This window comes from Pinus tabuliformis, chromosome 5_1 (genome assembly GCF_031772625.1).
Source record: "Pinus tabuliformis cultivar Carrire ecotype Pingquan chromosome 5_1, CPIR1, whole genome shotgun sequence".
NCBI lineage: Eukaryota > Viridiplantae > Streptophyta > Pinopsida > Pinales > Pinaceae > Pinus > Pinus tabuliformis.
Window position 1 is genome coordinate 723,497,015 of NC_142305.1, and position 16,415 is coordinate 723,513,429.

Below are 16,415 nucleotides of genomic sequence, written 5' to 3' on the forward strand. Positions count from 1 at the left end.
TTAACTAAGTTAAGAGTGTGGTTGCATGTCAAGATATTTTAGACAAGTCGCTAGTTGGAAAAGGTTAAATACCTTTCACTAGGTTCATTGTAAGAATCAAGTTTTGTGTGATCAATAGAAGAGTTGTAACTTGTGTGATTTGTGTGTGAATCTATGTTTTGTCTCCTCTACCATTCCAACAAATTGGTATTGAGCAACATTACAAAGAGCCACGAAAAACGTATTAACCATTGTTCGTGTAAAAAAAGAGAGAAATGTTTTTTTCTCTTGGTTGAGCTGTAACGCATCTTACAGTGGTATTCAGAGCTTTATAACACTCGTGGGCTTAGAAAAGAGTCGCGTTAAGAGTCGTAAACTTACAGTGTTTTGCATACACGTGAGTCGAACTTTTGTTGGAAGCATTACAACACTAACGTCGGACTCCTGGTCGTGAAGGGTGTTAAGCACAAGCTCTCCTTCATTCTTGCCGTGTTACTCATCATAAAAGCAAAGATTTATATGGTGAAAAGATTTTTCCCAAAGTTCGTTGAGGGTTTCAAAACACATATCATTTGGAGAAGCAACCACAGTTGCTGTAAACAACCTTGAAGTGGCTGCATAAAGTAAGAAGTCTAAGCAGGGGCGTTAAATCATTAACGGGCTCTCCGTTATCGTGGAAATTGTCAGTACTCAAGTAGCGTTAACAAGTCAAAAGAACGTTTTAAAAGGGTTTCTAAAGTTTTTAAACATAAAGTGTGCACGGTATTAAAGAGATATTCGAGAATTTTTTAAAATGTAATATTTAAAGGGAAGGTCTATGAAAGTATATTTCATAAAATTTTGATATGATATTCGAAAGTTTATTTTAAAAGGTCAACGTGTGGATCCAAGGTTATTAATGAGATAGTTTTGGTTTGAAAAATAAATCCATTCAAAAGGTTATGCTAAAAGGTTTGAAGAGTCATTAAAGTGTTTTTATAATTTAAAAAGGAAAAAGGTACTTTGCTGAGTAAGGTTTCAAAATAAGTTTTTATTTATTTATTTAAAAAGGCAAGGTGCTTTTATTGAAAAAAATGGTATTTTGGGGCTTTGCAAAAGTTTGTTTATTTGTGAATTTTTTGGTGTTTTACTAAGCATGACATTTTTTTTGGTGAATATTGTTCCTTACGAGGGTGTATATTGAAAATCATATTTTTTAGGGGGTATATGGAAGATAGCCTCATGTAATCAACAAAGAATCTATAAAACATAGGAAAGACCGTAGTCATCGGTCACAAAGCGCGACGAAAGCATATTACGAAAATAAATAAAAAAGAAGAGGCAAAGATCATTGCCATGGTTAGAGAGGTTCAGGCCATAACTAGGGAACTAAGAAGTCTAGTAGAAAACAAAGAAGAAATCAAGGGTGATTGGTGTAGCTTTAATCTGCTACCACCTCCTACGTTTACAAGTGAATATTTTGATCATTGTGTTATCAAGATGTTGACTTTTCTTAGAGCTAAAGAGTTAATTGAGTATGGGTCTAATAACCCATATGATGAAGTATGCGGTGATTTAGCATTGAATTTTATAAAACAAGCATTGGACGAGAACTGTTTGTACAAGGTAGCAAAAGCTACAACTTCCAAGGAAGCATCAAAGTTCTTGGAAGAAGAGTTTGGTCTAAGGGGGATTGACATGCAACAACAGGTTATGTCAAAAACAAAGAAGTCAGCCGCAGATCTAAGAGTAAATGAGAAAGACTCTGAGAGGAAAACAAAACTTGGGGAATCCCACTCAAAAGTGGATGATGGTTGTCAAGACCATAAAATTGAAACCCATTATACAAGCATGCATATGGATGAAGAATATGCAACAAAGATTGCAAAGAGAAAAGCAAGAGCCTATGTATGTGAAGAAGAGCAAGAGCATATAAATGCTCAAGGAATCCATTGTAATGTGGATGATGTATATGATGGTAAATCCCACTGTGACGAAAGACATGTGAATGATGACTACAAAGTTATATGTGAATTGGTGAATCCAGCTGTAGCTGATGGATTTGGTGAAGTTGAAATTGTCCAATGAAATTGACAATGAGCACAAACATGCTCAGATATCCCACCATAGCGTGGATGAAGATTATGTTGATGATATGTGTGGTTTTTTTTTTTGAAACAGGGATTGATTGTGGCAATATGATAAGCGCCATGTTTGATGAAGAATTAAATGTTGAAGTTGTCATTATAGTAGCAAGATATGAAGCAGTTGGAACTGCTCATGAAGCATTATGTCATCTAACAACAGTTGATGATCAAGAACAGGATAAAGTGATTGAAGAGTTTTTTATGAGAATATCCACTAACAAGATAAGAAGGAAGAGGTATAGCAATAAGCTCTAACTGAAGAGCATAATAAAGATGTTTTTAACATTGTTTTTTAATATGCAGGTGTTCAAAATAGCATGGGAGAAAAAGTTGAAAACAAAGTTGTTAATAAATTTGATGCAGATTTGAAGCTCATTGAAGAATGGATTTAGAAACCAATAGAACAAATTGATGTGAGTCTTAAAGTAGCAGCTAGAATAAAAGAATTGAATGAAATGGTGAATATTGATCTTGAGTGTGCAGATTAGAGGAAAAATGTTGCAGTACCTGAAGATGAAAGTGAAAAGAATGATATGAAAGATAAATATGAATGCATTGAAACCATTTTTCGGCAATGGAGTAAAGAAGAGATAAGATTCCACTATCAAGAAATATGGTAGAAAGAAAGTCAGGAAAATGAAGCGCTAGAAGCAGAGAAAATAAGACAGATTGAAGATGTAATGTTGTGGCTGCAATCCATGGTTGAACAAATATTTGAAGAGGAAGATGTAGTAGACAAGATCAAATTGTTTTTCAACACAAATTCAAGAAAATTCAAAGTAAAATTGTAGCAACAACAAGGAAAGGATTATGGAGCCTACAACAAGAAAGTGCAATAGAGAATGAAGCAATTTCAAGGATATAAAATTTGGAAGAAGAGAAAAAAAATGCAAAATTGTGAAAGTCTTGAGTTGTTAAGCCTAGCCGAGACATAGACCAATAGCCATGTTTGTGTGATAATAGAGTCAATTTCTATTGTAAGCCTAGCAGGCATAGTTGAGTCATGTTTGAGTTATGTTGAGTCATACGGTCGTAATTAAGGGGGGTATTAAAATAAGCTAATAGCTCCCACATGAGGAGTTGTATAAAATTAGAGAGTTAGTTAACTAAGCGTTGAGTCAAGTCAAGTGATGGATGAAGTGTTAAGTGAAATCCATATTTAGAGTGTGAGTTAGCTGAGTTAAGTGTGTGGTTGCATGTCAAGATATTTTAGGCGAGTCACTAGTTGGAAAAGGTTAAATACCCTTCAACGGGTTCATTGTAAGAATCAAGTTTTGTGTGATCAATAGAAGAGTCATAGTTTGTGTGATTTGCGTGTGAATTTATGTTTTGCCTCCTCTACCTTTCCAAAAAGTCGAAAGGTTGTAGTATGGGGTGATTGAACCATTATAATATCCAGTTATTATGGAATCATTTTTTCCTTTGAATTTGCATATACTCGGAATGAAAAACAACGAGTGTCATCTAATAGGTTTTGAACAAGAATATGCATGTTCGAAAGGTTAAGGAAGAAATCTGAATGCAATTTTCCAGATGAGTTGTGATGCCACAGGTGTGATAGCAAGAGATGGCAGTGTTGTAATCTCTAAATGGACTATAAGATGGTATTTCTCAATTAAATGAGGTCACAACTACTTTTTCATTCACTAACATTCCCATAAATATAAATTGTCCTCATAGGTCAGAGGTTTCTGCTCCTTTGACAATGCAAGGCTTAGTAGATTGAAGCACATCAGCAGAGTGGTGCAACTTTCTTTTGCAAATGTGGATGCCACATAGGTGTACCTTCCAAAAACATATCAGTTAGTTTCTATGAACACATGGTATTGGTGTAGATGTATCGTATGATAACATCTTATCGCCCTATAGCTCTCGTAAAGAAGTAGGAAAATTTTTGAAGGAAGACACTCCAGGTTCAAAATTAGGTCATCATAGTCAAATAAAAGCAAGATGATGATTTTGAAACAAAGTAGTCTACCTAGGCCGCAAATTCGACTGAGAATTATTGCCGATGGGAAAGAATAAGTCTCTGATGACGCAGAATGATGAGGATATTTTTGGCACCTCAAAGTTTGGATTACAATGGCTAAACATTCTCTGACTATATGGCAACCCATCTCCTCCAAGGTTTGTTTGGCTCTGTTATCCATCACTTTTTTTCCTTCGTCACCCATTGTAAAAAAAATCTGTGAGATCGAGAGGGAAATGAAAATCCAAATTTTTGATGTGACGGGATTCAAGATTGAATATCAATGAAGCATTGATCAACCCTCCTTTTCTCAACGAAATTCATTGGAATGAAATGTTTTATCACATCAAGTCGACACTCCTATGGGAAAGAGGCTATGAGGGTATTGGCCTAGGAATGGACATAGTACTTCTTTCTAGCAGCGTATGAAGTATTCATTTTTTCCTTCTCCTTTCTGTCTGTAATGATAGTGGTGTATACTATGGCTTCAATCTATAGGAGAGAGGAAATTTTCTATGGGTGGGCTATGAGCATCATTACCAATATTTGGAAGTGCCTTATTGTAACTTTCTTCTAGTCTCCATTGGCTTTGCCTATTACATGAACGTCATATCAGTCTTTTTCCTGCTCAAAATCACCATGCCAGTGAACTATTTGAATTCAATGGCATTTATTTTTGGCCTGATTCTTATAACCATGAATTTATTCTTTGGGTATGTGTATCTAAACATAGGGTGGCACCTCGCTTACGTCATATCCATATTGAGGGGAAAATATTGTTTGGGCATCATACGGAAGAGCAAGGGTATTATTAACGGAAACTGGATTAAGACCTTGGTGCTCAACATTCATTACCTCATATTCACCCAAATTATTGATTATTTTTTTGGTATGCTTCCCTTCGTGAGCACTGCCATGGTGTGGGAAGTGTAGGGAGATATGTGTATGGGACTATCCTCATTGGGTTGTTGTGCTTTTTTCACTTGACATGGCTTTTTGCATAGAGTGTGTTTTACATGTTTTACTTTGTGTGAAAATATTATGACCCTAAAAGAATAAAAAAATCCTCTTTGTCAGATCACCTAGAAGTCTACCATGGAAACTATGAGCCTCTCAAGAGTAGTAAGATTTAAATGAAAAATATACATGCCTATGTAACATATTAGTTGTAACTCTAACTTTTTCTTATTGTTTCAAATAATGATATTATCTTGATGTTTTTGGCTTTATATTTGTGTGAAATATTCCTTACCCTCTACAAGCAATAGGACTAGTTTTATTTGTAACCCAGAGCATATGATTTCTCAATATAACTATTAATTCAACTTAGTTCCATGATTTTTTTTAAATATCGACAAATGACATGTACTGAGTATTAGAAAATGAGAGAGAGAGATAGAGTGCTTATACACAACAAATCACACTCATCTATTTATTGATCGCATAAATCACTTACATATATAAGAAATAGATCACGAACTTCGACAAATCATGACTCAGGCTTGACACGACTCCAATTGATAACATACAAATCAACAACTTCTATATTGAAACCTTGAGACTCATAATGACAACTGACAACAACAGATGGAAGCATTACTTCCAACACCCTCCCCTAATGCTTACAAGTAACAAATATGAAAAACACAAATTACAACAATAAATGAATCTTTGTCACGTTTCTCTGATATGGTCATCACTAGCACTCATATCCACTCTAAATTCTCATGGTTTCTTCTCTTTTCTTCTCCACACTTTTGAGCTTCCCACTTGATCAATTTAAGACATAACCACTTCAGACCATTGTTGTTGTACTTTGCAGAATCGACGCTTCTCAACCTCCTAGAGTGCAACGGGTTAGTCTCGATACTAAACCATCCTATGGAGCTGCCACCATCTATTGAATCCATGGCCCTCCACATCCTTCATCAATTATCTTGGATAACATTTTGGGTATAGAATGTCTTTAGGATATAATTCTATAACTTGACCTTATAAAAATAACCTGTACTGACACTCCCGGAGCATGATGGGTCACACCAACTTGACCTTATTAATAACTACCTATAACTAATGCTCCTAGAGCATGACATGTCACATTAGACTATTGAATAGTTGGTTTGTTCTTTGTGGTTCTATATCATTTGATTCTTGCAAAATATAATAACACAATACTACTTGAATTTACACCACAAACTGGAACATACAAACAAACACACATAATAGAAAATCTTAAGTCTCTTTTACTTTTAGAATAGTTTGAGAGGTGATTTTAGTGCCCCCTAATCAGTATTTGATTCTCAAAAGTCATGCATGTTGGCTATGTTTGCATTATGTTAAGCCCTTGTTTTTTTTTATATTTCTTTTGCAAAATAGTTTAAGTTCACGCTGACCACCAACATTTGATCCTTCTTAATTTGCCATTTTTTCTTTAGCTAAAAGTGATGATACCATTCCTTCTAATGATTGAGAGGATAGTTGACTTAATTTGAATACAATGTTGTTATCCCTGGGAGATAGGCTATTTAATAGAATTGATTTAGCATCATTTGTTTCTACCTTCGAAGCAATTTTCGCTAATTTCCTAAATAGAGACATTAACTCATTTATATGATTAGAAAGAGGTGTCTCGTCATGCATTTTGGACTCGAGAGATGTGGTTTTAAAGAGAACTTTGCGTTCATAGCCTTTTCTCCAAATAATTTACTTAGATGCTCCTAAATTTCATTAAATGAATTTCCTATCAATCAAATGCAATTGAGTATCTGAAAATCCTAAAGTCCTAATCTAATTATACCCTTGTGCGCGTCTTCTCTTTTTTCACATTTAACTAAGAGCTTAGGATTAGTAGGAGCTTTTTCAGTGCCTCTAACTATACTCCAAAGACCCCTATTCATAAGGTGCATTTGAAATTTGACTTTCCATGTACGAAAATTGATGCCATTTTCCCTAAAGACAGAGATTCCATGTTACCTCTTTCAGGTTTGAGATCAGATATTTTACTAAAAGTGCAGACCTAGTTCTACATCACGATATGGAATCAATCTTTATCTTTTCTGGCCTCCCTCCGGAACCAGCAACACAATGTGTTCTAGTGTTGACGTTGACGTTTAAAATTTGGGAAGAGCTAGCTATCGATCTCAATTCCTGTCATAAGCTATAACATTGGATTTTATTTATTTTTAATGTGTTGTCCCACTTCGAAGATGCAGGGGTATAAATTTCAACATCCCACGTCGAAAATAAACTCGGAAAATGCTGCTAATCTTGACGCCTGCTAACCCTTGCCCACTCCTAGGCACACGACGGTGGATCTCCTCGAACAATTCCACGACCGGCTCCTCCTCCTTCAATAACTACTTTACCCAACTATTCTGGGTAGATCTCCAACCTATAAAACCCAAAGTATTTCAAACGACAACGATGGAATTCTCTCTCTCACTCCCTCACCCTCGGCTAGCAAAAACAACCACACACAGATCTAACCAGCTAGCAACAAAAAAACACTTAGGTCTAATTTCATATCCTGATTAAAGAAATGTTCTTGATTAAAGAAATCTTGTCTGTGAAGATTACGGCGACAAAATTATATCGTTCATGATTGATCGTGTTCTATACACCACATAATGACTTTAAAATGAATAACTTTAATAATCTAGATTTTGCCTTTCAGATTTCAATCTTATGGCTCTGATACCATATTAGAAAATGAGAGAGTTAAAAAGAGAGATTACACATAACAAATCACACTCATCTATTTATTGACCACATAAATCAGTTACATATATAAGAATTAGATTGGTGACTTTGACAAATTATGACTCATGCCTAACATGACTCCAACTCATAACATAGGAATCAACAACTTCTAGATTGACACCTTGAGACTCATAATGGCAACTCACAACAACACATGGAAGCATTACTTCCAACATAGAGGGATATATGAGAAATAAATTATATTCTTTGGCTAATAGTGTTAAAACAATAACCCAATGTTTGTTTGAAATGGGTTAAAATTTATAAATTATAATGGATGATATATTATAAATAAATTATGTATTTGGTGAGTAGTGTAAAAATAATTACCCATTGTTTCTTTGACATGGGTTTAAATGGTTTTACATGTGAAGTAATAAATCATAATGGATGGTGATTAACGTTATTATTTTTTGGCTGGTTTTCAATTTATAAATTATAATTAACATTTATTAATAAATTTTAAATTATAAAATGTTAGAAAAATATAATACATTATTTTATTTTATTTTTAAATTTATTTTTAATATATATTATAATTAATTATAAATCACCATAATTTTAATGATTTAAAAGATTAAATTAATATCGTAATAAATATTTTGAAATTGTGTTTTAATATGGGTGTAGACAAGACATGCTAAATGAATATGCATTTCATTTTTAATCTTCTTACTATTACAAAGACACAATTTTTCTTGATCAACTAAATTTTAGGAATTTTCCCATGCTTTATTTCAATATTCAACCAAGAAGAGTTTGTTTCCATTTTAACCATGCTAATGTTCTTCTTTATATTATTATACATGTAGCAAACATGTATTATGCTCAGTTGTGCAAGCATGTATTATGCTATGTTTTGCATGTTGACTATGTATTAGTTTGTCTTTGACCAAAAATTTATTCCGCTTATCCATCGTTTAACATTAGGAATTTATGTTTTGTGATTTTTTTTATTATTTAAATTTATTTATTTGTATGGTGATTGGTTGAGGTCTTATTATGTGCTATTTAGTAACTTCCATTTCTATTTCTTCTTATTTTTTCTTTTTATTTTTCCTTTTTTCTATTATTTCTATTTTCATGAATTATAGTTTTTTTGTCGTATTTTCAATTTAAGATTAACTTATTATTATATTAAAAACATATTTTAATAAAGTTATATATATATATATATATATATATATATATAAAAGAAATAAACACTTATATAAGAATATATATATTGAAGTGTAGATATGTTAATATAAAAAATATTAGTTAATTATATTTCATAATTTTTGGTGATGACATTCAACAATACAATATTTTATTAGTTCTTTTATTTTTATCATTAAATATGTCTTTATTATTTTTTAGTTTAATTAAGCTATATTTAAGTTAAGCCAGAGGTACTAGCTACTATGTAACCCTTGTTTAAAATAAATATATATATACTTTTTTTTAAATTAAAATCGACCATCTTCTTATAATATTTTAATTTATTTTATTTTCTAATTTGTTTTTCCACCATAGTTTTACCCTAAATTCATATGTAATATTAATTATGAAATTGTTATTATTCTTGCAAAGTGACTTTGAAAAATAAAATTATGGAATTGGAAGGTGCTCTTAAAAGTGAATACACACAATGTGTGTGTATTAATATTTGTAATTAGGTGTCGCCAAGGCATAAAATCTTGAAGTGACATGAAATCTTGTGTAACCACATTATTGGTGCTTCAAATGAATGCTTAAAATGGAAACCAAGCACAACATTGAAAACACCTTTGTAGGAATCTCAAGGGGAAAAAGTAGGGATGGAAACCCAAGGTATGTTTGAAGAACTTGATAACTACATGGTTTTAGAACAATTAGTTAGACAAGTCAATGAAGCCTTTCTACTTAAGGGTATTGATCATCTAATTATATTTGCATGTAAGTTTTAATGTCTTAAGTTAGTAATTAATTGACTTAAATTATTGAGTAAAAATGTAGACCCAATTCTAACATCCATCTAAATGAAATTATAAACTTATAAATGTAGAAAATATTATGGCAACTACTTGCTAATTAAAATAAGATCTAAATTTTAAATTAAAAAGGGTCATACATATAAAATCAAAATGTTAATTTAATGTAAACATGTAGAAATAAATGATGAATAAAACATTGAAATGGTGAAGTCATTAAATTAATGATAACTTTACATATTATAAGTATAAACTGACTAATCATAATCAATCAAATGTATGCATATATAGAATTATTAAACAAGTACAAGAAAATTTGAAATTCTCTTATACAACCAATAGTGACCCATATATTTTAACAATGGGCATGAATTCCAAATAAACATGATGTTTTGGAGACAATATGTTGTTCACAATAATTTAGAATAAAGTGGGATGAAGTGCCAAACACCATAAAGCCTTTATTAAATATATACTTAGAATTTTTGAATCATGTTTATGATAATGATAATAATTTAAAATAAAGTGAGATGAAGTGCCAAACACCATTAAGCCTTTACTAAATCCATTCTTAGAATTTTTGAATCATGTTTATGATAATGATAATGTAAGTCATATAGTCATTTGAATAGAAATATATATATGAAATAAATCAACATAGTTTACTTCCAAAAATAAGTACATTTATTTTTATTTTGTGCTTGACTTTAGAGAGTAGCACCCCTTTCACTGATAGCACTATTAGGCTATTGTAAGATTGAAAGAATGAACTTACATATAATGAAGTAGTATAACAAAGCTATATTTTGTTATCTATTTTTTCTTCCTTTTATTTAAGTATCCTTCCTCTCCTTTTATAAGATATAGAAAATAGTTAAAGAAATGTAGCTGTTGCTTCTTAGATTTAGCCCAAAAAGAAATCATTTATGAATATTTAATTTTGAATTTAACATATAAAAAAATTCCTTGCACACCATTTAAATCAGTTTACAATATCCTACACTAACTTATTTGCAGCGTAGGATACTATTCATAGCTTTTTAAAATCTAAGACTAATTTCTTGTCGAAAATTAATTATAATTTCCGCCTCTCACAACTAGAAAGTATCAAATTCAAGATGAAATGAATTTCTTCGAAAACATATTTTACCTTCCATAGGCTTTCCTTGCTGGTAAATATTATATTCCAAATAGTTGTTATGGTGTTATCTTAATCATTGTAGAGAAGGAAAGGAGACAGAAGGCAAATCCCTGTCGATGTTGACGTTACCGCTTAAGAAGAGGGGCTATTGATTCATCGTTTTTTTATGGGTGTTGGATGACCGATCAGCCCAGGCAGAAGGATTGCCTCCGAATCAAGAAATGGAAAGGCGGAAGGTGCCGCGTTCTTCTTTGTCTCCTTCCTCCTGGCCTCATCAAGACTTTCCTACTACCAGGGAGATGTCCTGTCATTTATTCTCCTTTGACTACCTCCTCTTTATCTCAACTTAGCGAATGACGCGCAGTACGGATATGGGTAGGGTGGGGTGCTTTTAAGCTAAAGGAGGCGAAAGGAGGGAGGAAAGTACCCCCTAGGGGTACTCAAAAAAAGATTTCATCAACACCGTCGCGATCTTCAAATCTATTGTTGCCGGTGCATTGATTTCTAGAGGAAGTGGGACAAGAAGGCGATCTCCGGCGGAGTCATCCTTCTAACGAGGCGGAGGAATGGCTGGCCAAAAGTTGTTGGAATCTGGGCAAAAAAATTTCAAAAATTCTTGTAGAGGCAGTGTTTGAATCTTGTTTTTATGATGGAAATGGATTCAGCACCATCAAAAACATTTAAGACACCTAAAATTTTAAAATTTAATAACCATAACTTAGATTTACAAAAATCCTTGCCAAATTTTCTTTAAAAATGATCCAAATTTCCTTTAACTTCTTAAAATTTAATAACCATAACTTAGATTTACAAAAATCCTTACCAAATTTTCTTTAAATATGATCAAAATTTCCCTAACTTTCAGGGCAACTCCTAGTTAGACTTCGCGAATTTCAGGTAAGCGAGGGTTCAACCTGGCAACATCTGCAGGTAAGTGGGGGCACAAAACAGGCTTTATCTATCTTAAACGAGGTTTTGTGAAGTAAGAGACATTTAAGGAACTTCGTGGACATTTCATCGCAACTTTGACTTAACCTCACCTCCCCTCTATAAAAGGTTGCCAGCCTACCACTTCTAACCCATCCGAGTAATCTCGAATAGCGAACCGAGGCATATTGATCTCCGTTTCTTTTTCAATGGCAGGGCAATGCGGAGGACATGGGGATATGATGCATTTCTGAGCTTCAGAGGCTCAGATGTCAGAAAAGGCCTCGTAGATCATCTCTACAGTGCACTCACGGCCAGCAAAGAAATCAATGTTTTCCAGGAAGCCAATGAAGTAAAAGAGGGTGAGAATATCGATGCAGCTATAACGCACGCCATTAAATGCAGCCGAATTATGATTCCTATTTTGTCCCCAGATTATGCAACATCTGTATGGTGCCTCAACGAACTCTCGCTTATTGCGAATCAGGTGCTGGGAACGGTGATTCCTCTGTTTTATAAAAGTAACTCCTTCGCAGGTGCGTCATCCAGAGCGATCTGGCAGCCCATTTGCGCAGGCATTCCAACATTATCGCAGTAGCGGAATTCACAAAGCAGAAGAAATTGAAATATGGAAAGCGGCTCTGTTCAGAATTTCTGATTTGTCAGGCTGGACACTCGACCACACAAACGGGTGCGCCCACTAAAATTATATTTAGCCTCTAACCCATTCCTTTGTTATTTGTTTGATTGATTACTGTTTTCATAAATGGGAAGTTATTTGTTTAAATGCCGTTATAAGAAACCACATTAAGCAGTTATGTTTCCACAGAGTGGACTCTTGAGGACAGACATGCTGGGCTGATCAAGTTACTGTTTTACGCTCTCCATTTGATTGTTTGATCCATCCACATTTTCCAACTGTGTGCAGATATGAAGCGGCGTTGGTAAAGCGTGTAGTTTTGGACGTGCGTGAACATTGCAAAAGAAAGTAGCCGAAGGATGACTAATTACGAATCGCTCAACTTGTGTCGTTACTACAGAATCTTGGTTGAGTTCAATGTGGGATATGCGGTTATCCTATTCTCCATTATTCCGTCCATTTTCCTACCTTATTCGATTGGGATTCTGTCCGTTATTATTTTCTGATTCAATTGGTATTCTGTCCGTTATTCCATTCAGATTTGATGTAAAAATGTGATTTCAGCAGTTTTAAATTATGTTTTTGTTCGTTAATTCCAGGTTATTAATTTCTTAAAATAATGAAATAATTATGTGGATAATTGCGTTAATAGTGTTGTTTTTTATTTAATTATTAATAATTTAGGAGTGGATAATACAGATTTAATTCTATAGAATATTTTAATATTATTTAATAATATTTCTAATAATAATTATTTAAATTTATAGATTTTTTAATTAATTAATAAAATTTAAATTTATTTGAAAGGTAATTATGATTTTTTGAATGTGATATTGATAATCAATAATATTGGTTCATAGTATTGCAACATATTCTACATACAACAATATCTATTATGAAATGAAGATAAATCTCTCTAATTAAAATCTGGTTGCATGTTTATATATATATATACTAATTCTTTTTATTATTAATAATTTTTTAAAATAAAGTTATAATTCAGTTCATCTATATATATATATATGTTTAATGAGAATGTAAAATGTATCATAAGATAATTGTATAAATGTTTATTATAAATTGATAATGTCTATAGATATTTATAGATATTTACTAGTAGTTTAATTTATATAGATAAATTAATACTAAATAGCATAAGATAAACTAAAATAAGCTCATTTATATTTTTTTAATAAAAATATAAAATATATCATAATATTATATAACATAAAGTAAACTAAGATAAATTTGTTTTCCCTAACACACAAGTTAAGATAAAATAATATAAAATAAGCTTACTTGTCTAGTTAAAAAAAGAAAAGCAAACATTATGATGAAAGAAACATATTTTTAATATAATTATTGTAACATAATTATTTTTGTTGGTTACACGATTGTACACTTTTATGGCTTCCTTTTTATAGTGTCTCTTATAGAGCATGTAGAAAACAATCAAAAACCCACGAAAAAGTCAAAGCTTAAAAGATTTAAGGTACAACTTATTAAAAACAACAAAATTTGGTTATCTTCTTTACGTTTTTTTTGGGTGATATTTTGGTACTCAAACTTTCAAGGTCGTTTCGAAGTTTTATATGATGTTTTTTTGGGCCATTCGAGGGGTTAGGGGTTGTCATAATATATCCTAATTTTAACAAAAAGTAGTAACTTTCCAATAATTTTTTTAAATAGGCTATTGTGTATTTAAAATAGATATTGCATATAAATGTTGTATTTTTAAGAAGTTGATGTGCCAATTAACTACTTTGGTACTCACAAAAAATTTGGCATTTCATTTTCTAGGGTTATAGTTTCAAATCTGTAGAGTTATAGTTTCAGACTTTTAGGGTTCTTTATTTATGTTAAAAAGTCATTCTTTTAGCCTCTTGTAATAGCTTGCTGCAAATGTGTGTTTCCACCATCACTCTCTTAGAAATATAGCTACCACAATTCTAGTCATCCTATGCTCTACAATATTTTATCATTTTATGTATTTAATAGAGGTTGGTTTATCATTATATTATTGTGTTCATTGTCATACTTCGTGTTGTATGTTTTTACTACATTTCATTTTATTCCTTGTATAACCTACATTATAGCTATGTTAGCTCTCCTATCAATACTGATGTTTCATCTAGACTAATTTCAATGTTAAATGCAATCACTGCCACTAAAAAAATAAGGGAAAAGAACCAAAATTCGAGGAACATTTATCAACTATGAACATGTGCAAATTTAGACAATGCATCCCCAAGCGAATGGAATTCCAAGATATGAAATTAAAACTAATCAAATGAGTAACTATTTGCAATATATGGAGTATTATGCTATTATAGATAATCTTCTACGGCTCTAGCGCTTTAAGGACCTCATTAGTTAGATTAACACTCACTAGAAGCCCGAGGGATTCATCGACCTAACTTTTGCATGTAACGGATTTTTTAGCTCCATATTTCATAATCAAGCAAATCAAGACATTATATTTCATAATGGGCCACATTTCTACGACTATGCTAGTCTTCACTTTTATTGAATGGGAGAATTCAACATTAATAACTAAAAATTCACTCACACTATAGTTTCGCTTCGACTGTAATTTTTATCACAAGAATATTGGTATTTGAAAGTCCTTGAAGGAATAGAAAATGTGATGCATAAATTGTTTTGGATATTCCACTAAATAATTCATTACAACAGATCTCAGATTTTTGGGTCTGTTAATAACTATTTATTACATATGCATGCAAATTATAATTATGTAGAAAATAAAGAACTAGTAGAACAATCACATACTAACCACAATAACACATGCTATGATGTGGGAAGGCATTTCAAGAGAAAAGCTAACTGGAAGGTGAGGTTTCTCCACTATATCTTTCTCTGAATAGAAATGGATGCAAGTAAGAAGAAGTAAGATGTGGCCCATGGGCTACTATAGTGCACAAACCCTCTATGTTTTCTCTCTTCCAATCCACTCTCAGCTACTCTAGTCCTCTATGGAACAAAGTGCATTCAAATAAAATGCAACACCTTTTCCTCCTTATGAGGTTGATTATAACAAAACTTGATATCTTATTAGAGGTTAATTTTAACTCCTTCAACACTTAAATGAAGTTACAATAACAACTTTTCTAGAGTCTTTTTCATCATGATCACATTCCTAGCCAATTTCCCATGAATAATGGGGGTTTACATGGCACACTCTCAAGTCATGGTCGTCAAAACAAGAATGTAATGTTCTAGATGGCATGACTCTTGCATATGGACTCTGGTTAAGGTGATTATTGTAATGTTATAAATGTCTTTGTGTATATAACATTTCTAGGAAATGTGGCCCTTAAGCGGCCACATTTTTCCCCAAAAAACCACCATTTCATGCCTAAAACTACTTCCGAGAGTTTTCAGGACAAAACTCTTAAATGATGATATCCAACATCTCATTTATTTAATCATTAGAAGATAAAGAATTAAATGTTGTTAGATGAGGATGTTGTTTCTTTAACAATGCCTCACCTTGGTGCTTATCATTTTCAGAAGGTAATTCATACTCCCAAAATTCATGGTTATATGGCCAACCTAAATATATTAGAATGCAATTCTTAACTACCAAACCCCCAGGATCATGTCTCCTATATTATCCTAGTAGGAGCCTATACTCAAGGAGGAAAATTTCTTCTTGCTTTACATCCTTTGGGTTCTCTAAGAAATCATGGCCTACACCAAGGTTATAAGGAATAAAAATAATTTTCTTAACCTCTTTCAATAACGAAGCATTGAAACCTTGAAGTACAATTTGATTTCTACCTTATAATAGTTTTCTCTAGTATATGCTTTGGAAAAATTTCAAGTGTTGCACCCAGAACACCTTTCACTATAGCTAGGATTACCAAGGAACTAGATAGATGGGCATCAATTGGTTAAAAAA

General features: G+C 32.4%; 1 protein-coding gene across 1 annotated transcript; it reads left to right on the forward strand.

Moving 5' to 3' along the window:
• Window positions 1-12,073: 12,073 nt before the first annotated feature.
• On the forward strand, window positions 12,074-12,845 carry LOC149166961 (TMV resistance protein N-like). Its single transcript, XM_089430317.1, has 3 exons — window positions 12,074-12,340; window positions 12,390-12,544; window positions 12,782-12,845. Exons 1-3 carry the CDS (start codon window positions 12,074-12,076, stop codon window positions 12,843-12,845), a joined length of 486 nt encoding a protein of 161 aa, XP_089286443.1.
• Window positions 12,846-16,415: the final 3,570 nt, after the last annotated feature.